This window comes from Schistosoma mansoni, chromosome 1 (assembly GCF_000237925.1).
Source record: "Schistosoma mansoni strain Puerto Rico chromosome 1, complete genome".
NCBI lineage: Eukaryota > Metazoa > Platyhelminthes > Trematoda > Strigeidida > Schistosomatidae > Schistosoma > Schistosoma mansoni.
In genome coordinates this window covers 26,533,710-26,559,746 of record NC_031495.1, presented here as the reverse complement: position 1 = coordinate 26,559,746, position 26,037 = coordinate 26,533,710, and the positions used below count along the sequence as shown (strand labels likewise).

Genomic DNA, 26,037 nt, shown 5'->3' with positions numbered 1-26,037 from the left:
AGTTCTTCGTTTTATTGTGTCTTTTGAAAGACAGTAGGAGAATAAACTTGAACGGTATCAATTGCTTGATTATGCTCATTTTGTTTCGTTCAGTATGAACTCTTTTTTTTCGCCCCTAAATTCAGCATTCAGTTATAAGTAATATCGTAGAACCTAGCACATACTTGCATTCGTATAGATCTCCACACCACATCAATCAGCATGGTGAGAAAGATTATCACGATGAATACCAAAGTGGTAGAAATAGTACTAGTAGTAGTAAAAGCAATCGGGGGTCAGACGATATAATTCGAGAATAATTGATTTGCTGAGTGAAAGATATTAAGTAATTTTGGAACTCAGTATGCACGTCGTTGTTTATAAAAATGTATTCCTAAGAATATACTGTTAGTCTTGTCAGAGGTATGAATTTTCAAATCAAATAAGCCCGAATCTCTCTCGTCATACACGAAAAGTTTAAACCAAAGTATGGTTATTCAGTTGACTTTATCTATCTAATGCGCTGAATTCACACAACCTTACCTTTGGGTATCTGGGCACTATACCATCTGCCTGTAATCTCACGGGTATGTAGTCGAATTTTAAAACAAAAAGTGTACTTCCAGTCTGTATTCTAGTTAGGCATTACTTTATCTAAATAATTGGCACTGTAATAAAAAAGAGTCGAGGTACTAGCTGTTGTGTTTTTTAATCTCTTCCGATGTTCTAAGTGCAGTTCCAATGACAACGTTAAATGCAACTTTCATATTTAGACGACCAAACTAGTAGACATTCACGTGTTTTTAAAGCATCATCTTATCGTAAAGATGATAATAACTATTTGTTACAATTTTACTTTGACGATTTGTTCCTAGTGCGGACTAGCGCGCACTTACAAAAAGACATCCATGACCACTAACTCACTGGTGTATACAGACTATGTAATTATTAACCATCTACGAAGAGGATCACTTAAGAACTGTCTTTCTGAAACATGCTCTTATTCAAACATGTATGAACATTCACTAATGATTATACAAATTTACAAGTAAAAAACATATATGAGCTCAATTCGAAGATAATGTCAACGGAAGTAATTGCATAATTACTAGGATGTATAACTTTTCATTCTAAAAGTAACACGATATCCCTTATAGACCGTTGTGGAAATCAGTCACTAACAAATTCCAGTAAGAAGCTAAAAGGAGGAACACAATTTGCATTTTCTCTTTACATGATCGTACATATTTCTAGCACCATAAACTTCGTTCTGGTTGGGTGTACATTGGACCTGCTATTGATTGAATCAGAAACCTGGTTCGCATACCAATTAAGTATCAAAAACCCGTTCAACAGTTGAGAGAATTAAAGTGCATGCATGGAAGAGAATGTAGCTAGGATAGTGTTATAATTATTGAGATATATACTTAAAAATTGAGTTCATTAGGACTACATTTTGGGTAATTTCATTCTCGACTTGAATGACTTACTCGTACGCTTACGTGACTTGTGTTTTGACAGTAATAAACTGTTTAACGAATTAGATTCAGTCCAGCTGAAGTTAGATGCTGTTAGTCGACATAAGTGACCGCATTTTATATTGTATATTAAAGGAAAACGAATTGTACAAGGATTAGTTTTTGTGTGTACTATTTCACTTATTTCTATGAAACCAATACTAACCTTTGATAGTAGGTTTTTAGGAATCTACTCAAACTACAACGAAAGCATTATTCAGCTCTTGATCTTAAAATTTTAAACAGCCCGAAATTAAATGTTTAAACTCGCAAGTTTCTGTAGGGAACGATTTTAGTTGAACAAGCTTTTTTATCCTTTTAGTATAAATGATTACTGGGGAATTCAGGCAAAAAATAACGAGGTAGTTTGTCTGCTATCCTAAGGTAATATCGGTAGTGTAGAGAATGTAATCTGCAATGGGCATGTGAAGAATAGATTCTTACGGGTCGAAATTTTGTATATCCCCAAAATAGTTATAGGGTTTAAGTCTCTACTGACTGAGTACTTTTTTACAGCAATTGTTATTATTTGAGAGAGACTGCAAAAATCCTTTGTAATAAAGGCACGAATCTGTAGCTTCATTAGAAACAAAGATCATTTCAGGTCAAGTATATTTCCTTGTAGTTACAAAAAACCAATAATTGTCTTTAGTTGGTTCCATCTACGGTATAACTTCCAATGAATCGTTAAACATATTGTTTGATTCGCGCATATGACATTCATAACAAATTATCCAACCAGCTATTGAAGTCTATAATATTTCTTTGATATTTCGAACTTTTAAGAAAATCTTTTGACAGTTACATCTTGTAATCTTTTTCTTTGTGGTCGGATTGATAAACGGAGATATTATCAACAAACCATACACGGATGTACTAGCGAATATCATAAATTATGGATGTAATAATTCTTCAAGCTTTCTGCAGCACCTATTCCATAGGTGTACCAATACAGTCCCAGAATTATGAAGGATGAAACACTACCAGGTATCGTAAGTTATAAGGAGACTACCCTCAACTTCGTGGTCTCCTTATAGTGCACCCTGTTTTCACTGCACCTTGTAAACCAGCTGAAAACTAGCTAATTTACTCAAAAATATGAAGGGGGGGTATATATATATATTTCGCGCGTATAGAAAGTTATTTAGCGTCAAGCCGAGCCGTAAGTTATCAGGATAAGACAATCAACTATCTACATTCATATAGGCTCTGAGTAAAATATTTCGTACGACAGCTGGTGATACTATCACCCGAGTTTTCAAAATATAAGCGACGTGGATTAGAGTTTGAAATCTTTAGCCCAGCGTTTGAAAATAGAATGTCAAATAACCACCTTTTCAGTACAGCATGTTCGGCGTAGATAATTGCTGTTGCTGGATTAAATTAATCAGAATTTCAATCACGGGGAAGCAATCTTTTCTGAATGCTTTATTTATATTAACACAAATATTGGTACAAGGAGGCACCAGATATATATCCACCACACAAAAAACTGTCATTTCATTTAGTTGTATGAGCGCTATGATGCTACCCGGGTGCCCAGACCGAAGCAGGTGGTCTTCCTAGGGGGCCCCATACGCGGAGCCTTCGACCTAAGGCATAATCCACAAGGCAGTGGAGCATCGTAAGGAGATGCAGTCTCATGGTAGCCGGTGACCAACGATTGGTTCATATGCCATTTGTTCCTTCAAAATCCTGGAGCCCATGGCACCATTGGTTTGGAATCAGGGTTTTCCGACCGTGTCCACCAACCCGGTTAAAGCACCGGATATTCACTTTTCGTCCTCTCACTTTCGTAAACAACACCCCCGCCACCAGAAGGCAGTGAGTAGGGCTTCCCTGGTAGAGGGTATATACGCGTGGCCGAGTGAGAGTATTTCGAGAGGGAGAGCGGACTGTCCCGACTCTGGGTCGTACTAGGACATTTGGGGGCTTTTTGAATGCTTACAAACTATAAGCGTCAAAGAAGGTCAAGCATGCAGCGCTGCTTATATCAGTGACGATAAACTAAAAGAAAATTAACAATTTAGGGAATCATAAGACAGTTACTATTCACTGTGAGGGTAAGGATGATATATTTTATTACTGAAACCTATTTTTTTTAAATATATGTTTCATATCTCTCAGGAATTGACTACGAACCCTACATTGCCGTTTTTGTCTTAAACTAGATATTAAATAGACGGTCACCACATTTATTTCAATAAAGCTTTATAAATTCAGCAAACCATGAACCGCACAATTTGTATCACACTGAAAAGGGACCAACAATGCATATAGTATAAAACAACAGTGAAAAAAAGACCAGAAAAAGAATCTGAAACGTCAAAGGAATTATTTTAGAACAGAATCAAGTTTTAAAAACCGGAAAACTAATTGTCTTTTTATGGTAGGAAGTAGAAAAATGGCCTGTAGTTAACAATGATAAAAAGAAAAATAAATGTACAATTTACAATATCCCTAGTACAAAACTAGGAGAAAAATTGGAATATTCTTCCAGATTTTGACGAGACTTTACAAAGCAAGGAACAAAAAACCATGTGAATAAATAAAATTTCAATAATATACCCGAAAAATCAGACTCAAAAGTATAAAGCACCATCAGAGGCATAAATCCGAATGACTAGTTATGGAATATTAGGACGTAAGTTAGATTTTAGGCAAGCGAAGAACAAACAGAACTTGAAGTATTGAGCATAGGAGATGATAAGCTTATAGATTTTATGAACTGCGTTGGAAGTGATATTTTACAGGATGATTGTGATGAGATTTTTGAGTTTGGCGCAGAGACTTCAAATGGAGTAGCCTCCATCTCATCATCAGAGTTATTCACATTTCGTTTACGAAGGGAACTTGTAGGGAAATTTCTGGATTTGGATTTTACAGACCAAGATGAATGATTACTCTGGGGACATATTTTAGATTTTTCTAAAATACTACGAGTTAGGTTACTCGATGTGGATGGAGGTTGGGATTCCATGACCACAGAAAATCCATGCCTCGATGTTTCTTTTATTGTAAAATATAATTTAAAAGGCTGTTGGCGACGCCACGCATACAAGCAGGCAAGATCTGATAGTGTATAGTTAGAATTAAAAAGATCGTCGACTGAAAAGAAAACAGAAACCTCATGCTCACTAGGTTTTAGATTGAACTTCATTCGAATCAGCTTTTCAATATGTCCCACTGTAAGTTCAGGTGGACAAAGTAAAAATGTAGGGGGGATAACAGGCAGTATCGGGCTGATTGAATCTGTTTGACTAGAAGTTTTACTTGAGCAACCATTATTCTTATGTTCGTTTTGATTCCAGTACCGAAGTTCAACGCTTAGACGATCTTCTTCTTGAAGTACATAAGTATTTAGGGTTAAATCACCACGTTTTTCAGGACTTAAAGATCGGGTGTAACATGAAGGATGAGCTGCAAAGTTAAAGTTAAGACAGATACATTAAGTTATACATGACATTACCTCTATCAACGCTGTTGACCAGCGTCTTATAATTCAGAACATGAACCGTTGATGTGTCAGAAAATACAAAAGACCTTATGATTGATATAATATCGGATTCCCACAGAAGAAATGAAAAGGGAAAGACGTTTGAAACTCATTTTGATACTAAACACCCGAATTTATAAGGTTTTAGTTGAGGTTATCCTTATCGATCATTAAATGATTGAAAGTTAGGTAGCTGTACTGAATACACGACAAAAAATGCATGAAATTTCATCCAGCAGCTGCGAAGTGAGTATTACTACAAGAATTGTTTACAGAGTACGAACCGTGATAATCTTAGACATTAAACATGAACGCATAGCCATATATATATATATATATATATATATATATATATATATATATATATATATATAGTATGTAAGGTGCCTGTTAGGCAGTTACATACATTCGGTCTTAATTGTAAGTTTAGAACTTAGATTAATATTGACTGACCACCGTGATCCTGGTATGCTTACTATTAGAAACTTTTCTACATAAAATTGAACATTGTCAAATGTATTAATATATTCCTTATTTTGACCTTTGTAAAATATTACAATAATTATGGACTTATGGTTGTAGCGCCTGATGATGAAGCTATTGAAAACAATTGTTCACTCAAATATTCTTCATTTTTTGAATATTCTACAAAGATTTTTAAACTAAAATTGAACATCAAAATATGCTGAGTCAGTATAATTAACAGAGTACCACAAATATTAGACATAGCAGTTTGATAGATATACTACCTTAGGTCCCACTTCAACGACTTATAACTTCAACATAGCTCCCTTTGTAGTTCTAACACTTAACCAAAGTTTCGAAGGTAACTTTGAATGAATCCATTCAGTCTCACTTAGTAGTTTCATGTCTATGACAATAGAGCTAAACAGAAGAAACATTCAAACAGTACATTCAGATAAATTTTGGTAACACACTAGCGACATAATTTTTATCAGACCTTTCGTATCGGTCAATTAAACTTAATGGATAAATCAACTGGTCAGCACATCCAACCACCCAATCGACTAGTTTTATGGCATCATCTGACCGGTTTAAATACATGGCGGATACTTCTGGATTTTTGTTTAATGTTTGGAGGACTATTTTGTCAAGATTTATACCTATCTTTTGTTTAGTATAAACCAGTGGGATCCCCAAGTGCACGACCTTTAACCAGTCGAATAACGTAAAAATCACTTCCGTGTGTAAATGAATAATGATCCAAACTGAAACCCCGGGTTTTCGTCGGTATACATTAAGACCTTAACGATAATTCATACCACTTGTGTTAGGATTGAGAGGCCTTAGTAACATGAGACACTTGTTCGGTGCTTCTAAGGCAACCAAAAACTCCCACAAAACCTAATAGTTAACTGAATCTGACTTGACTATTGAGCTTGGATTTTTTAGTCCTTCCGTTAACTGAGACTCCCAGTTTGCCCTGCTAATTTAATCTCGCCGCGTTGATGTGATATCATAACTTTGATTGAAGCACATTTGTCATAGGCTTTAGGTTGATTGTGCCTTACTGACTGAACTATTGTTCCAGGCCATGAAAAATGTGTTGAAGTTAATGAATTAGGAACCGGATCAGTGTTGCACTATGACACTGTCTAACAAATATTTTCTTAAAACAGATAACATAGTAGGTTTATAATTATGGAATTCTATTCACTTACTCCCGAACTTTGCCAGTAATAAATATAAAAATATTGAATAATACATGACGTGGGTCTTTTAAAAAGGTTTTTCCTATTTCCATCATTTTACGATGGAAGCTCAGTAACACTAGGAATTTCAGTCACCTAAAGCGAATACCATACTATCGTGACAGCTTAATAAAGTCAGTAGTAGAACTTCAACCAAAGAATTTGATTACAGTACAGTTCTGTGTAATATGAAACTAGCTGCATTCGTGCTATAATTACGATAGCTGAGCTTTCCAGTAGGTGGTTTGATTTGATCATCCCAATTGCTAGTTCTAACCAACGCATTAAGGCAACAACTATCAAATGAAACTAACAGGAACTGAACGTTCATTTATTAACCAACAGTTCCAAACTTGTTAAAAACACGACAACTCGGGAACCTAAGAAGGGATAATCGATAATTTAATGTTTAATTGGTAAATACAACAACTAAATAGTTTCCTGTATTTCACACATAGAAAATTGAAGATTTTGGTCTTCTCTTGAGATTCTACCCCACCTGTATATAAGTAGAAAAACCCACAACCAATCCAAGAAGTTATGATGCGCCAAAGTATACCCAACGATGTATAGAATAACACACATTAAAGTCAAAAGTCTAACCAACAAGGCCGAAACATCGAAATCTGCTTAAAATTCAATAAAAACTTAGCAAACAAATATTCACCTTCATAAAATTTTCTTCTACATAGCATTTCCTTTTCAAATAAATTCGGTATAAGCTTATAAACGATAGACTGTAGTGCACGATCAGGCCGAATTGCACAATGTGGTTTGGTTTTATGCAAAAGTGTCGCGCAGACTGGACATGTTGTGTTCAGTTTGAGATAAGTCAAGATACAACTGCGGCAGAAAGAGTGCAAACATTCAACAATTGTTGTGGCATCGATTAAATAGCCTCGGCACAGATTGCACGTCAAGTATGGATTAAACAGAATAACTGGAACATCCGAAACTCGATGCATAGTTTACCAAACGACTGTGAACCTTTAGTCTGGAGTCATTAAGCGTTCAAGCAGCTAAATAAATATTCAGCGAACATTGGTTGTTGATAAATAAACGTCAACGGCTTTATTTTGGTAGACAAACAGGTGGAACAAATGTCTAGAAAAATATAAAGAGGGAGAAGTAATGTACAGTAAAACGTTAAATCTCTCACAAAGGTCTACAGTCTACAACTTATTTAGAAAAAGTCAGCCTAATAGGAACAAATTTTGCTATTACACTTTTACTCCGAATGGTTTTGAGGGACGCCATATTTGACAATATCAGGTATATAGACTAAAACTAGTTGTCAGGGATGTTGAGTTTTAAATATTACATTTAAGAACAAATCAATTCTCCAATTCACAAATTGATTTGAAATGTACTCTGTTAACTGACTTAAAATATGTTATCAGTCCTACCGATTTGCTTAATATGAAATTAGCTTGCTTCATTTTCAAGGCACTATCGTATTAATTAATGCACAGTGAATTTGTGTTCAAGTGACAATTGCATAGATTGACAAATTTTGTAATTAATAAATTAAATGTACATAAGTGAATGTAATTAAATTCTTCTGGGGTCTCTGTCTATAAACTATTCGTAAAAGATTTCTTTGTAAAACATCATGCGCGGAATAATCATTGAAGCATTAAGCAATGGTTTACGGGTCTATTCAATTCTCGTAGACCCCTTTTCGTATTAAAAGAATATCCCAGTCATTCGTAATCAGAAACTACTGTAAGCACTTTCAGTAACACTAATATGAGTGTGAAGACCAACTTTGTAGAGTACAGTGACTTATGGGTGTTAATCGTTAGGACGAATTGTACCCAATACAGCAATGACTAAATTTACTTAACTAATGCACACAAAATCTGATACAACTAGGTAATACAAACAGAATTCTTCATGTGAAATACAGAGATGACGCTGTGAGGAAGACAAGAGGGGAAGGGAGTATATTTAAAGAGGAAGAATACAAAATAAATAAAGTGAACATTAACAGTATACAATGGGAGGTAAATTTCAGTTAACAGTACGACCGAGATAGGATTTTTTCAGTTAAAGGGATTCCACTCAGTTATGCGAAGAACGTAAAAAGTAGCTACACCTGCATCGCCATCTGTATCTATTCTCAGATGTCTCATGATGTTTCAGGGCACCACTTTACACCATTCCTAGGATCGCAACCAGAAAGCTGTGATGGGTCGCTAGGAGCCAATGCTATATCGCTTTCTTCAGTGCCTCGACTCCGTGTCATAAACTGACCACCTATGCTTTTTCTAACCAGTTCCAGAGTCGGAAAATAAAGTGGAAACCCTTGTGATAACATTTTTAGAACATGTTTAAGCCGTTGAATACGAAGTAGAGGTACTAACCGAATTGCAATTTTGACCAAACACAAACTGACGAACGTCAGTATTACTAACATGGTGTTGCAACTGGCGATCCCGATATAACTTTACTTTTTTCATAACAGTGAACGTAACTTCTCTAGCTGAAATAATTCTTTCTGGTTGCACTTTTCCTAACTAAACTGCTTCTTTTATTGTTATCTCGCTTTCATACACTAAATTATGTTCAGTGCTTCTCGTCTTTATACTCACCCTCCATTCTCTATCTCTTCACAACCTCATTTTTATTGTGGCGCATATGTATTCGGTGCCCCTTTGTACTAATGTTTACATGTCCAAATAGATAAATAAAATAAATACATCTGCATACTCAAGATGAAGGTCTTTCTCCGGGTAACGAGTTTACATCCCCCACTACATACTTATATCAGAGCTCTTCCCAGAATGTCAACGATGGCAAATGTGACGAGGAATGGTAATGTTGAGAAGCCCTGTTTAAACTCATTCCTATGGTAAGATAATAGAAAGACGTGGTTTTATGCCCCCGTTCTGCTTGGCGTGCTTCCGAACAGAGCCTTCAATATGTTAATAAACTCACACACTCTTCTTTAACAAACAATCCTGTCTCATGAGTCAAAAGAGGCCCTGATATCAAGAAACACAATTGTTGGTCTGTAATAAGTATAGTGGTGTTTTAATGTTTAGCAGAGGGTGAAGATATGACAAATAAATCTGAGGACTGATCGGAAATCAGAAGGAACCTAGAGAGACAGTCTTGTGGGTTTTAGACAATCTGTGAGTTATGACGAAAGCCAATAGTTTACATTTAACCAAAGGTATACTTATCTCTAGATAGTTATTGTATTGATGGCGTAAGCTCATTTTAAAGATGAGGGTGATGATTGCCTTATCCCAAGAAATTGGAACATATTCACTTTCTCTAACAACTCAGTTGGTTCCTTACCTAGTTCTCCATTACCTCTTCAGATCACGGATAGGTCATTTGGGCTAGGTGGATTGGCGTACTCCACAAGTTGGGTTTTCTTGAGAACCTTTGATCACGAACCGAAAAGGACAAGGCATTCGACCTGATGCCTCTGGAACAAAAGAGAGACTAAAATGCTCCAGTTATTGTTCATGGCATCGTTGAATGCTATTGGTTAACGTACCACTACCTTCACAAAGGCCCCCAAATGCCCTAGTACGATCGAGAGTGGGGAGAGTTCGCTCTCCCCCTCGAAATGCTCTCACATGGCCACGTGTATATAGCCTTTGCCACGAAAGTCCTACTCGCTAGATGCCCGGAACTTTAACCGGGTTGGTGGGCACGGAAAGTTCATCTCGGGGAGTTGGAAAACCCTGATTCCTAACCAATGGTGCACATGGGCTCCAGTATCCTGAGGGAACAAATGGCGTATGAATCAATCGTTGGTCACCTGCTACCATGAGACTGCATCTCCACTGTCTTGTGGATCATGCCTTTAGGTCGAAGGCTCCGGGTGTGGCCCTCCAAGAAGACCACCTGCTTTAGTCTGGGTACTCGGGAAGTATCACAGCACATACACAAATCAAGGGACTTATATGGCGCATATGTGTTTGGTGCCCCTTTGTATCACTATTTATGTTCAAATAAACAAATAATGATAAACCATTGGTTGAAAATGACTCGGCATCACTAAATGACTGTTGAGCTCTTGAACTCTTAAGTTTGCTCTAGTTTTCCCAACTCACTGCTACTTCAATTATCCCAACTAGTCATAGAAAAGCTCCTCCGCTAAGAATAGTGATAACCCTGAGTAGCTGTTTATACCGATGAGCAATTATGTCACGTCGCATATTAATTGCGAATGGCTATAATATAAAGTATCACAAAAATCCTTCACAGATGAGACCGACGGAAATCAAAGAGTAGTAATAGCTAACCTAGGTCTACCATAGTAAGCTAACGTCTGAACTGTCAATGTGTTGCTACGTAAGTTTGGAATGAATGGCAAGCCATAAAAAATAAATGACAACCCCAATCACAGAATGGACTTTTTAATTCATCAAGGAAACTTTTAACAGTTAGCAGTATATCAAAACCATGATTTAGATCACATTGCAATAAAAAACTATCCACAATGTGTTTTCCTATTACGTAGCTTTTCTGGTAGAAAAGCAGTTCGAGAAATTTAAAATAACCGAAGGATTCAAAGTCTGGTTTCTATAACAGGGTTACACTAAGCTCTATGACATTGGCAATGAAAATCGAGCTGTTTGAACATACCTTTACTAAATTGAAACGTCCAACTGCGAGTTAACCGCTAAAGATCCATAGAACGTCCAATTTCATAGTCACGAGATTGTATCTTCATGTTATAGAATAATTAGCGGTTATTGTCATCAGACGATAGTATAAATGTCTTAACAAGTACGAAATTGAAACTATTTAGTACACAACTTGCTACTGGGTTAAGTGTTATGCAATCCACCAAGATCAATAGCTTAAAAATATTTAACACTGCTGTTAACCATTTCAGTTTTGCTGAAAGTGTCACTGGATGAGGGTGCTCAGCCAAGTATCCACATCAAATGGTGACTTGACTGGCCTCGGAACGTATCTGCTCAGATAACTAGACATTTAACATTTACATACTTCTATACCTCATCCTATAACCAAAAATATATCCTCCAGCTCAGTAAACTTCGATTTTTGTTTAATTTTCATGAGGCCATTCCGATCCATCTGACTCCTATCCATATGCAAGTGTTTCAGACCATCAGAAAACTCCGATTCTGTTATGCTAGTCATTCAACTATTTAACAGGCATACTGTCTTCGCGACAGGTCCTGATTGACTGGATGGCTTTTAAAAGCTCTCTTCGTGGCATTAGTATCCAGTTCAGCTCTACCAGATGGCCAGAAGCACCTTATGAGGAAAGTCCCTTGACGGGATATGAGTAAGTTTTCAGCACAATACATGTTCAGCTAGCTGAAATATTTCGATTATATGTACTGATCCAGCCCGTCAATAATTCAGTTGCGGATGAAATGTTGTGTATGTATCACTACTACTAATATTGCGCTGATCTCTATTTAAGCGTTGTGTTCAACTGCTTCCGTTAGTCCTCCTAGCAGGAGGTGAAATTAGGAAAAATGATCTCTTGTTACCGTAGGTCTTCTTAAGAATTAACACCCTCACAAAATTAAGATAGTTTATTTTGTCTGTGAAATTCCTTGGTTTTTTCCTTTCTGTTATATAGATTTTCAGTGATTTTCTTAATTTTATTTTCCTCAATTGCCGCAATTTCCTGGCAACCTGATTCATTGACTGTGATCTTGATTGTAACTATATTGACTATCTTCAAGGGGTAGGTGCTGCATTCGTCGCTTGTCAGAAACGTGTATTGCTATTGACAGGATTGATAGCTTATCTATAGAGCGAGCTAACAAACACTCTTTGTGTGGCGGTTGAACTTTTCCATAATTATTATCTCTCAGTTGATTCACCACGTAAAGGGGAAACCTACCTCATCTCTCCACATTTTCAAATACCTGTTTACCGTACAGGCCTGGTTGCTTTCGTTGATATCGGTTGGTTACCAAATAATCGTGTTTTTTATTGTTCTGTCAACAGGGTATTTAACTGTGTCTCATAAGTATAATATAATATATATATATGTATTCTGAAAATAATATTTACAGAATCCACACCAGTTTACAGGCATGATCAGATTGATATAAAAAGCAACATTTGATATATGGAACAAACATGAAATATAAGATTGTTTTATCTTTGCTGGTTTAGTAATTGATAAGTAGTTTATATGTGGCATATATCACGACAAGCCAGTGCAACACCAGGGAACTTTTAATTTTTTTCTTAAGTGGATAGCCTGATGATTTATGAACGCATTTCTTTAAGATTATTTCCAGTGCCAGAGCAAGTTATTGATAAATATCTACAACTAGAGAAAGTAAGATTAAAGCAAAGAGCACGGAACAACAAAAGAATGATTGCCAAAATATGCCGTTCAGGTTACCACTGTTCATGTTAGATATTATTCAAACGTGTTAGAGTTGCTAGTGACAGTGTTAATGTAAAGTGACAGCAAGTACGAGGTTAAACATTTAAAGTTCCTATAATCTCACTTTTGGAGTAAGATACACTTACAGGCGCTAGAGCATTTAATGCATTTTCAGAGGAGCGATATTCACTAATGGAGCGAACAAATAATGGGAGAGAGTTTAACGTACGGATGGTTTGTGGGAGATTATTCCAGAGTCTAGAAAACTTACAGGTAAAATAATTCATATAGAGGGAAGATCTGGAATATGTTTGTTTCGCTAAAGGCAAGGAGTTACGAGTTTCGTAATGTGAAGCTTCAGCATATTGAATCGCAGGAGGTTAATTAATAGTTCTTGGAGTCCATCATATTCCATCGAAGTTCATGGAGACTTAGCAATAAGAGACCTCGGTGGATTTTAATGCTAGCAGTTACGCAGGAAGTCTCATATCATTTGTGTCTGAATCATTTGAGGTGCGCGTCGAATCCTTGGATGGGTTATATGGCAAAAGACAGGCAAATAATTGTCTATAGCCTGGTTCCATGATCAGGCTACTTCCTCATTAACAAATCTATTCGGCGTTTAGTTCTTCAGAAGGACATTTGGCTGGGGATACAATATATGTAATGGGAATAGTAAAAAGTCATCTGAAGTAACAACACCTGTACGGTCAAGCTATGCTATGTAACATTCAACCTTTGGAAATTTAACGTTTAACCAGAAGGTACATTGTGTGCCGGCTTGGCGCAAGGGGCAGTTAGTGAGATCATCCGGAAGGGAAAAAACAGGAGAAAAAGTGGGTCGTTTACCCGTTAAAAATAGAATGCATTTATGTGTAGAAACGAAAGCAATTAGCGACAATCAGAAATAACACGAACGTAAGATCAAGACAACCTGATGATCGAAACACAAAGTTGATAGTGTTAGCATTATAGTTAAGAGTATTTGAATCGACTTTCTAATTAAGTGTTCCCAACACAGTACAACTTAAGGCAGGTAGAACCAGCTGAGCACAAACGAACATATTATATTTGGAACCCTATAATCTGTTGTATGTCTACTCCTTAGGTCCATCATATATATGTCCGGCTATGTATTTAGACATAGTCTCTGTGCGATCTACAATATATTCATTAGTACAGGAATTGACAATGGAAATCGGAACAGACTCACCTAAGTCCTTACAACGTGTTCGCCTGTTGTAGCTGGCCTACATACGAACCACAGATTTATCAACCATTTTAGGAGGAACCCTCGGAGACTGGAAAACCAACCACCGGACGAATTTTTGTCGAGGCGATTTTATCATTGTTTCTTTTGCAGACGGTCTAGCAATTTTACCCTGAAAGGCCCCATCTACTCTCTTCTCCCCTCCAGGTCTGTCGATTTTTCAGGAGCTATAGAATTGATTTTTGTTTTAAGGGTTTTGACGTTTCTTGCTTGCGCATTAGAATGAGAACTTTGGGGCCGTTCGCAATTCCTCTCACTTTAGTTCCGTAGTTATCAAGTTACCAAGCACTTCATTAGAACTACCACCAGTGACCGATAAGGAAAGCTGTTCCTGAAGCACTCCTAAATTTTCTAGACCCAGGATCGATGGTTCACATTCAGTGATGAGGAATTCACAATTTCGGACTGACGATTTATCGTCTCGAATCAACAAATCACAACACCCAAGAGTTGGAAACTTATGACCATTGATACTTTAATTACAAACTTTAGTGGGTTTAATTTTGGCATTGAAATTACATAACTTGAACTTTCCAATTGAATTCATGGATTCGATACTATCAGTGTCAAAATTGAACCCATGAAAAGCACCACTGAACACTAGAAGTTGTAAATAAGAATAGTACATGATTATTGGAATCAACCATATTAATAGGGCTCGAATGACAAAGTTTGGTGTTACTTGTGGCGAAATGAACAGTAGTTTTAGAAACTGGCTGGATGTGTCCTATTTTACCACACGTAAGGCATTTAGCATGAAGAAAGACACATTGATTACGTAAGTCTATTTCACCACCTGGGTAAACATTCACCAAACTTGTGCTCATCCCTATAACCTGCTTTGTAGCGCCTCAACTAGTTGTTATATGTGTTTTCACGAGAACGAGGATTATCGTTAATTAACGTCTACCTGTATGATTTTCAACACTCATCGGATTAACACACTGAAATAGTGTAGTAGAGTTCTTGATATCGTGGAAGTCAATTTCGTGCACAGCCTCATAATAATTGCCAACAGTTTTAGTGTCTTAGAGGAAACACTTTTGCATTTTTATACGCTCCCTTCCCACATTTGGAATGTTAATTCCCTCAGTTAAACGATCACGCAGTTGGACATGAAGTTAACCGCCAAATTACATTTGATGACCTCTTTCTACAACTTGAGGATAAGTTGTTCCGGCGAATCATTTTATGAAAATTCGCTCTCTCACGGCACTTCAATTTTGTACACTTTATATGATTTAGTAGTGGTTATTTGCGAGTTGTATTGGGGAAGTGAAATAGGTTTATCTGGAGATGCTAGTGTTGTAAGTAAGCTGTAAGCATTCTTTCCGATGAATGTAAGGTTCGTGTGGTTGGGAACCAGTGCCGTTGAGCAACTATTAAAACAACACCCTTGTCTCCACGACTAATTTCACTTTGCGACCCAATACTCTCAGTAACTGTTATTTTATCGGGGTATCCAGCCTCCTTACGTACTAACAGTGTATGTTTTTAACTTTCTTAGCTTTTGGCCATCCAGTATGAGATCGAACACAATTTCATACACTTTCTCCTGCCAAATTCAGCATTGCATGTGTTTGACAACTTCAATCTATTCATTTTGTTTTTTATATCCCAAGTTCTCATGAACAATGTCAATTTCAAAACACACCATGGACCATCCAGATACTAATCACAATAGTAATATGACTCAAAATAAAATGTGACCTCCCATCTATTAGTACTAGTCACTAATTTTGCGGCTTATACCTTTTGCCTATTGTACAGACGGTCACAAAAACCGATTTTTTAGAGCATTATGGAGCATTGATATCTCCATATCAGATAAAAAGAACTGATCTTATTCATTATCCCCCGGAAGATTCAAGTTCATCGTATTCCTTGATAACATAGCACTCAGAGGACAGTTTCCATGAGGCTGAATTGTTCTCATTTCAGGTTATCTGCATTTGAATGTTTTTTTATCAAAATGAAGGATGTGCAACATAGAGCTTCTGTCAAAGCTGAACCAAAACATACTAAAACCACAAGGGAGCTTAGCATCATCAGATAAAAACGTTGTTTATGATTATCAACACTGATGGCAAGCGGATAATTCCCCCCGTTTCTGTAGGACCGTGTGCTTGCTTCCTACGACTCACTGTGGTCCAATGTGAAATAACTGGTACATATTACTGATGTTGCGTTCCCATAAAAACAACCCCATCAATTCATTCTGTAACTTCAAACCCTCTTCACGTTTGGCCAAATGGCGTTTTAACACGTTAAACTAGGCTTATGAAAAATTGCAAGGGTACAATGGTGGCTCTAAACAAACAACTGACGACAAACATTACTGGAAAACGAGAGCTTAGCTTTTATGTACAAACACTGTATTTCCCTTACTACGGTCCCGATTCACTTCCTTTGCTTTTAATTTTCTCCATTTTTATATTCCTTTACCTATTAGTTCCCATGATATCCGCTTTTTTTCTCGAATTATTCTGAACGCACATTCATTGCAATCGACCTGGTAGGAGAAAGAAAGTTAGGCTGTCTTTTTTTAGTTTTTCCACAAAAAACCAATCAATTTCATTAGTCATAACCTGTAAGATCTAAACCAAGGTTTGAACTGAAGAATAACTGTCTCGGCAGTTTAGACACGCGCTATTGCCCAGTTGAAATCAAAACAAGGTGGTCGGGAAAATAACGGTTCTATATTTCATTATAAATACAAATGTAAATTTTCACTTAAACAAATATCACCGCTCAGTTAGTAAACCAATAGGTGTTCCCTGAATTATCGATCTAAATTACAATAAATAGACAAATTGATAAGGAATGTAAGCAAATTACCGAGCGCACAAAAAATGAAGTGTTATTTTACCCTTTCTGAATAGATCACGTAAAATTCCTTTCAAAAGATAATATTTTGTTGCTTTATAGCACAAAGTGTTTCCATTTCTGGAAAAGTGCTTCAATTCACAATCAAAATGCAAAATTCCAGTCAACTCAAGCAACACAATCAAAAAGGGAACAATCAATATGGCTGCTATGAAGACCAAGTATAAACTAAAACAACATAAATGCACCTCTAGAAGAAACATAAAAACTCAGTGAAGGCGAAAGAAAAATGAGAAAACCATAATAAAATAAAATATTACCATCTCGAATCGCACCAAAAAGACTAACAAAATGTACAACTGAAGAAACCAATAAGAACAAGTTGCAAGTGTATACATGGAAGGATTTTGCACACAAAATGGAGCATACATAACCAATGTCCGTTCTTCAGCTTCTCTTCCCTCTCCTTCACAACTTCACCGTAAAACTATGCCAGAAACAGAAACATGTGATTTCATACTGTTCCCTACTTGAGACCCTTGATATATTGGAAAGATCTAAAGGTTATTCTTCTAAACGCCTACTATTTCTGTTATGTGGAGAATACTAACGATAAGCACCAAGTAACGTGTTGAAATTGTTGTTCTTAACTGAACAATTGTGCATTTACCAAAGTACGGACCTGGTCTGAACTGATCACTTATCAATCATTCTAACGCAGCTACCATTATTCTTGCCAACCGTAGGGTGTATGTAAAAGGTTTACTGCCGTTAATCATATTCTTGTGCATCAACACCTGTTTCATTTTCCCTATACATAATGTGCAGGGTATCTTACCGGACTGATTGAGCATGTTGTCACGGTAAATCTTGTCTGCAAGCTGACCTATCCTTACTAAGAAATATATTATTACCGTTCTCAGTCATAACCTCACAAAAACTTTTTCAGCCGAACGATTGGTCCTTCATGATCACCAAAGTGTTATAGTTACTTCAACGCTTCACAACCGGTTTGACCGAAAAAGTTGCGTCCCAAGATTCTATGTTTCATATGACTCTCATAGTAAACGACTTCCAGCGTCCACATTCGCGTAGTAAAATAGTTCTTCATTTACTTATGTGACATGTGACTTCCGTACTCATTCGACTTTTATAATCCATTGGTATAGACCTGAAGTAATATAATACCGACGACCTGCTCACACATATTGATGTAGAGAGAAGGCCAGCCCACAATAAGAGGGCAACATGTACATTCTTATATACTGGTTGAACCTAAATGCTCTTTCAAATCATTTAAAGATTGCTAACACTTTCTGTTTCAATTAGGAACAAGATCCTTGACTATTCAGTTATACAAGGGTGATACAAATGCCCAAAATTATCTAGAAAATTTCTATAAGTTGCTTGACCTGAGAAGCGGAGTGATGTTCATTAACAAGTTGTAGAAGAACACAGCTATTGGCATACCCAGTTCGTTCTATATTTGGCTGTATGCGTCGTTCATCAAGAATTTGACAAAAAAACTGATTTTGTTTTTTCAAAAAAACGTCTAAGATAACAGTTTTGAGATGATGTAAAACTACTTACACGTTCTGTCGTTATTCTGAAATGGTTGCTTCATACGCTGTAAAATTATCTGGACATACCAAAGAAATATGTGGAGTCAAGCTAATGAGCTCTATGCGTAACGATCTCTAGAGACTAAAGGTTGTACCTGTCACTCAAGGAGAGCTTGTCTGGAACGCATATCTGATGAAACGGTCACAGGCTGACCATAAGGTTCAGAATTTCCCACATCAGTTCTGTTAACTACGGTCATCATGAAATTCATATTCTTGTATTTCCAACTAAATGCACTACAAAACCCACCTTAAGTCTTTCTCAATAACTCAAAAGCATCAAAAGGCACCTGAAAAATTAGCAAATTTTACTCTTGGCCAACGTTTAGATGCTCAGAACTACGTCCCTAGGCAAGTTCTTCATTAATTCAAGAAACGTTAGGCTGCGGTTCCATCAATAAACCAGTAATTTTGATTCGCCTTAGTTTTATAAAGCCTAGATATCAAGCTTTCTTCTCATCCAGTCGACTGCTCCCTCTTCCTGGGCCCCAAGATAATTTGCATAGTATCTACAATGTCTTTTCAAACACTATTTAGTATCTGTTGTTGAACACTACTAGTACTGATAGGAAGTGAGTAAACACAATTTTTCGGTCCGCTTGTGTATATACATCAACTTGATCGTATTAGTGAATAAAGAAATAACAAAAGTTGAATGTGACTGCTGTGAATAGAAACATTTCTGGCCTGTTTTACGAAGCAGAGGAAAAATTAGAGATGCTGTTCGAGTGTAATAAAATCTGACTAATGAAAACATTAATCATTACAAGCACCATTAGAACCCAAAACAAACAGTGGAAAGTGTGTAATAGGTAATAAGAATTGTATGTGATGATAAGTGTACAGACACATACAAGCACAAATAAAGTATAAAAGTATAGAATCGACAAGGGTATAGATGAGAAAGTACACGTTTCGAAGGTCATAGTAACTCATAAAAAATTCAGGGTTACCAAAAATGCAAAAAATAGCCTAACAGACACATGCCCTCTGCATTCTAAAACTCTGCCCAAAAATCGGAATAAGCTCGTATGAATCACTACAGCTATAATGATGTATGTGCAATCGAAAGCCGTTAACCGGATAAAGGGGACTGTTTCCAAAAGACTCATTTTTGTGAGTTAGACTTGCCAGAATGCTAATATAACAATCCCCAATCACCTATCGAACCCTCGAAAATCATTGTGATCAAGTGACTGGATTTCACGCACTTTATATTTCCAAAGGTCTGTAACTATTTTACAGTATGTGTGGAAATAAAATGTCTTGTTTGTACCTTTCAGTTACAAAAACTGAAAGTTTTGATAGAAGATATTTCAAAATGAGTCGTTGACTCCACCAAACGACTATGAAGACTACAGCAGGTAGCTCCGTCGTGAGGAATCCAGTTAACTCAGAAAAGACTGTAACTTTTCAAAGTGATCACAGTAATCAATACCCGCAAGCGTATTATGGACAATGAAGATTAACCTGAAAATCTAAGGACAGTGAAAAGTAAATTTTTCAGCCAACAACAGCTGGTTATAAAACAGTATTACATTTAGGAGACTGTTTTTTACGCTTACACATGAAAATCGATCGTGTGTGTGACCATTTGACAGAAGTAAGAATGGAATCATCAGAACCAAACTACTGTAATGTAAATGCTTCATGAAAGCCGACCTGCTCAAGGCTTAGTTGTCACTAAGAAACACATCCACTACAACGGGGCGCCCACGGATTCAAACAAACATGTCATATCCCTTTCCTTTTCACCGTCCATGAACTGTTGTGAGAAGTTTACATGTAAAATTTTTTGCCATAGAGGTTTATTAAAATAATAAATCTAGCTGCTGATCTAGAAGTCCGGCTTTCTGATGGTTTATCTGTTGAGGCAACTTACCTCAATGGTTTTCTGCATGCACTGTGGTTATGTTTTAACTACCCCCATTCACCTGAGTTCATGAAATCTTGTCAAATACAATCAGCCTTATCAACATAATATGAAGCGTTATAAATTATTACAAGATTCTGATTGGCAGGAGTTTTGTTCGGATAATTCATGCCTAGAGCAATCAAGAAGTGTTTACCCCTACAAGCCATATGATATCCGGGATGAAATTAGCCTGACCTTTGAGAGATTCAGACAACAGTAACCTCTCCCCCTAAAAATGCATTTCTAAACATTCGACTGTCTTCAGGGACCTCATAGACCTATCATTGCAGGTAAATACTGATCATCGTACTTAGCAGGATCCTAAGGGGTGGGCTTCTGGCCGCAATTACATCGTTAACAGTCAGTTCTTCTCCAGTCTAAAACCCAGCCATTGATTACCTAGCTGGACGTTGGAGCCAAAACATTAATCTGCTAAACATACTCAAAAACACACTCGTGTTGCAATGCACCGTGCAGAACGTTTATGGGGCTGATTAAAACATCACCTCAACTTACATTCGAAATACATTATTGGCGAGTGAATACATATCTGTATATACGGATGAGTGGTTGAAAAGTGTTCACTTAATAGATTGATGGACACACCTCTTTTATAATCACAAGCTGTACTTTGTGTCTTGACGCCAGCCCAAATGAAAAAATCAAGATTATTCATGAAGTTTTGAAAAACGCCACCTTTCTAATGACACTTTTGACTATGTATATATATTAGGGAGTACACCAGACTGTTATTGATGTTGACTATTTATTTGCTCCTCTTTACATATAACTTTGCTTGTATTGTTGTCTGTACTATTGTATAATCCCGTGTAACGATAACACGTTGTCTTACCCTGAAATGTCAAGTTTTGATGCCTTTATTTTCACGTTTCGTTTCTCATTTGGTGCCCTTGAGATTGAGATGATTCGTTTCGCTTATATTTTCAGCCATTTAGTGTCGTTTGGGTCTTCTAAAACGTCTATATTTCCGTTCTCTTCAGCATTTATTTCTAGTGACTGCTATTTTGAGTTGCTGAATATATCGGTTGATTCCGCTTTTACTAGTTGAACCTAGCCTTGAATAATAAAAATACACGTCCCATCATTCTGGGAAAATCATTGTTGCTGACGCTAGGAGTTACATATCTTTCGTATTTCTTACGTGAATATTGTTTTACAGCCAACTAACCACTTTTGTCATTTTGTTACCGCTTTGGAATAAAATGATGTCCCTAGGTTGCTATGAGTACTTATCCTTTGGTGGATTGTCGATTAATATTACCAAGGTTTCAAACACCTAATGCCTTGTAGTTAGTCGCTCAAGAGCTGTTGTAATTAGTAGTGTCAGTGCCATTGTTCTGTGACAACCCACTTTGTCATAAAGAGCCGTAATTTAACGTTTGTGGTATGTATGAATATTGCCTTAATTTAAGCTCGGTGTTGCACACGATATTGGGACACACTATCTCTACTAGTTCCATGTTACAAGAAAATGAAATGGGCAAAGCTCTTGTATTATGGATTAGACATCCATTTAGTATATCACACTGCCACAAAGTTAATTAGTGGTATAAGTTATAAGAGACTGGCCAGATGATATATTGTTTAGGGATAATAAGGACAGATAGCTGATCAAAGAATTTGAAAGAAGAGTTAAGGGTTGCAAAATTTGTGAGTAAGGCATGAGAGCAAAACATTCGAGCACTGACAAAGAAATTTAACTTGCAGAACATGAACTAGAAGGAACTCATGGTAATCTAAGATATTCTGAGCTTCATATGATCAACCATATTTGAGATGTGACATGTGACTTTATGGAAGAAACTAATGCGACTTCAAACCTTAGATAGGCTCGAAACCTGAGGGTCAAGTGAAGGAGCATAAGAGCATGACTAATAATGAATAATGGGAAAAGAGAAACCACGTATTTCATCATTTGTTTGTACATGTAAGAATGACGATGAGGGACTATTATATTCGTGGTCGGTCCAGATATTAGGCGATCCACAATAAAACAGGGTTATCAGGTTTTTGAACTTGGTGATAGTGTCACACCTATGGGTAGGCATTGAAAGTGTGTTCCACAATAAGCTATACAGTGCTGTAAAAAAGTCAATAATTGCTGGTTCTTTGGTTATTCACAGCCAGTCATATTTCGGTAGTCTGGTGGGCATGTATCGTTTGATCTGGACCTCGGAAAACTGTTCTGAGAGGTTGGGATGAGATTGTCAGTAAGTGAATTTTAAACTACCGTTGTATTTACTGCTTTTCCATCACTTAAAGTGCTACTGAAGTTCTGTTTATGGGTGGGTGATTTTCAATATTTTCTACAAGTTATGTCTTAATTTTGGGGATGATATGTGTGGTTTTCCATGCAGTAGGGTGACACGCTGTAGAGAGTCATATCACAAATAGTTTAAGAAGTAAAACGCACATATCGTCATTTCTGCTTTTCAGAATACTGGCTGGAATACCATCCATCAGTGTAGGAGTGTTTCAGTGTACTAGCTGTCTTAGAAATATTCTGTACATTGAAATCTATATTAGTAATTTTACTGTGGGCCACTGGGGTGATCTCCGACTCACTTAGCAGGTTTTTGTTCGTTAATGAGGAACATAGGTGTTCACTAAATAGTTCTGTAATAAGTTTAGTGTCTTCGTATACTTTACTATCCTTGATGGGTATTTTTCGTTCTTTTGATTTCGAACATTCACCTTTATTTTGGAGGGGTTTGATAGATGCGGAGGAGTTATTATTAAGTTCGATGAGACATTTTTCCTGTGTAACTGTTTTCATGTACGTATCACCTTTGCCTTCACAAATATTTCTGTCACCGTAACTTCAGTAAAGAAGTCATTAGGATTAAGGAATTATGTCCAATGCTTTCGAAGACATATTTTTGTATGAACCGGCGTATGCAGATCTTTAGAAAATCTATGTCTCCAATATTCTCATGATGCGATGTTGTCGAAGATATTACTATTGTTATGATGTAATGTATTGGTCAATTTATCGGTACTGTCCACAGTAAAGAAAGTCACCCATTCAGTGTTTCTTATACAATTTCTGAAGTTTTTCCAGCATGATAGTTGACAGTTTACTGGTTGTGGTTTTTATATCAAGGGTGCGGATGACACTATCATGGTTTCTATCTGGAAACTTTCTTTAAAATACACAGCACTGGGGGTAAGGTTATTGATAGGAGCCAACTTCAAGATATTTTTATGTCTGGTAGAGCTATCGACATATTGGGTTCACTGTCCAAGCTCTAAACACTCAATAAATGATTCAAAATATTTCGGCGTTTTGACTGGAGACCAAGAAATTTCAGGCATGTGGAAGTCCCTACAAACAAGCTTGCCTGTGAATGGTAGGGCTGAGACTACTGTGAATATCTCTGACAATATTACTATTTCACTTGCTGATGTGTTATGTTGATGGTAAACACAACCTAACAGCTAGGAAATTGAATTTGAGGACTTCAGAACATTCTACACCGAATCCTGCAGTTTGCTTAATTCTAGCACATCACGAAAGAGTAAGTTTAAGCTAGAGTGAGCATATGTAAGATGGCTTCTTCCTCGTCCTTTCAACCTACCACTTCGAGACAGGAAATAGTTGTCAAGAAGCATACATAAATTCGAAATATTGCTGGTAGTCCATGCTTCAGATATCATTATAAGTGGTCGTTGATAAAGGCATGAAGGCAGGACTTTATCTATCTTTTTATTACAGATCGATCAAGTGTTGAAAAGACATATATTACACAAATGGGACGCTATGTTTAAGTGGGTGAGGGTATCTTAGGCAACTCTAATTTATGCTGTTTCATAAACTATCAGACAATCGATCTTCTTTCTAGTTCAAACTTTCAGCAGAACGTCCTAAGACTTAGACATAGGGTAAGGGATTCGCCATACTATTCTTTGTCTCTGCATAATAAAGACTTTAAACGCATCAATTTCAAGGTAAGACGTTCTTGGCCTCGATAAGCAAATTAGCGCTATGGACGGTGTAATTACAGAATGGCAAAAGCTTGATAGTTCTAAAAAATACAAAGAAGCATACGATGTAGTGTCTCATGCAATAAGCAATAATAAGCATCCTGAATTGTACTGGAGGAAGGCAAATAGCTGCAGAAATTTAGGTAATCTTTGCCAAATCACTTAAGCCAAATATCAGCTAACTCATTGGGTAAAAACGATAAACAAGTGTATAAAAAATACATCGAAGAAGGTCTGTCAGCTTGTGATGAAGGGCTTCGAATAGATCCAGAAAGTTCTAAATGCAACTCTGTACGTTCCATATTCGATTAATTTTATACCAATATATATTGGTACTGCTGTAGTGGTACGGAATATTTTTGAACTTATCATCAGAAATTGAAGGAATAAATAAGCGAATAGAAAATTCTTTTAAGATGAAGAATCATTGGGTGGTAATACTGTTTTGCCAAGTTTATCTCTTAGAAAGCCATAAAAACAGATCCTGACGACTTTGTGACGTTGCACGCTCTTGGGAGATGGTGAGTCATATTTAGTTTTTCATAACATTCTCATAGGTGTTTCGAAGTGACAGATCTCCCATGGATAAAGCGAAAGTTCGCCGCTACGTTTTTCGGTGAACCACCGACATCTACTTACGAAGAGGTAAGTTTAGTGGCTAATGCGAATGACACTGTAGGCTCTTAACTATCTCCTTGATTCAGAAAAAAGTAATTTGTGTTTTTTTATATACAATACGTTCGTTATAGAGGCTCCTGGAACTATTGTAAAAAATTCTCTTTATATAGCAAAGACGTACCACAGGTTAAAGAATTATGATCTGGCTAAGCATTATTGTCATAAAGTGTTAGAATTTACGGAAGATGACTTGGATACTGAAGAAGTAACCACTTGCCTTTTTTTTACCTAACTGAGACACTTAGGCAAAGAAGGAGGCGTCCGAGCTGTTGAAGAAGCTGTAAAGTGTTTTTTCATCTGTCCAATTAATTGACAAGATCTCGTAATAACTTATATTTTTCGTGTGATTGAGTTTTTAAATCAACTTTTAGTGTTATTATCTGTAATTTCTACTGGCCTTTCTGGTAATATTATGGTGACACTGTTTTATTCACCCTCTTCTGGAATTTGTCAGCTGTTTTGGTAGTCTAATTGGTTTGTATTGTTTGTATAAACCTTCCCGGTGATGTTTAGGACTCAAACTAATGTAGGTAACTCCGGCTGATGAGTCCAAAATAGTAGCATAGTGGCATTCATACGTACATAATGCAACTTCGATATTCAAAGTGTTCAAGTAAGTTTATGCATCACATGCTCCTAAGCACTTCTTAAGGTTTAAATTAGGTTTT

At 36.7% G+C, this 26,037-nt stretch overlaps 2 protein-coding genes across 2 annotated transcripts; one reads left to right on the top strand and one right to left on the bottom strand.

Annotated features, from left to right (window-relative positions):
• Positions 1-3,676: 3,676 nt before the first annotated feature.
• Positions 3,677-7,669, bottom strand: Smp_089230 (putative polycomb complex protein bmi-1; the record flags this gene model as incomplete). Its single annotated transcript, XM_018793858.1, has 2 exons — positions 3,677-4,916; positions 7,372-7,669. 2 exons carry the CDS (start codon positions 7,667-7,669, stop codon positions 4,153-4,155), a joined length of 1,062 nt encoding a protein of 353 aa, XP_018648328.1. The 3' UTR covers positions 3,677-4,152.
• Positions 7,670-24,666: 16,997 nt separating this feature from the next.
• Smp_089220 (hypothetical protein) lies at positions 24,667-25,798 on the top strand. The gene is made up of 8 exons (XM_018793857.1): positions 24,667-24,834; positions 24,870-24,982; positions 25,036-25,125; positions 25,157-25,212; positions 25,249-25,336; positions 25,371-25,401; positions 25,441-25,574; positions 25,615-25,798. The coding sequence occupies exons 1-8, from the start codon at positions 24,693-24,695 to the stop codon at positions 25,651-25,653; spliced, it is 693 nt and encodes a 230-aa protein (XP_018648327.1). The 5' UTR covers positions 24,667-24,692; the 3' UTR covers positions 25,654-25,798.
• The last annotated feature ends 239 nt before the right edge of the window (positions 25,799-26,037 follow it).

Excerpts from the sequence above, each read along its gene's own strand:
- Smp_089220 (XM_018793857.1), top strand. The coding sequence starts at position 24,693 with ATGGACGGTGTAATTACAGAATGGCAAAAGCTTGATAGTTCTAAAAAA. Across the intron at positions 24,983-25,035 it reads AAAGTTCTAAATGCAACTCT|TGGTACGGAATATTTTTGAA; the intron begins GTACGTTCCATA and ends GTACTGCTGTAG. Across the intron at positions 25,402-25,440 it reads TCTCCTTGATTCAGAAAAAA|AGGCTCCTGGAACTATTGTA; the intron begins GTAATTTGTGTT and ends CGTTCGTTATAG.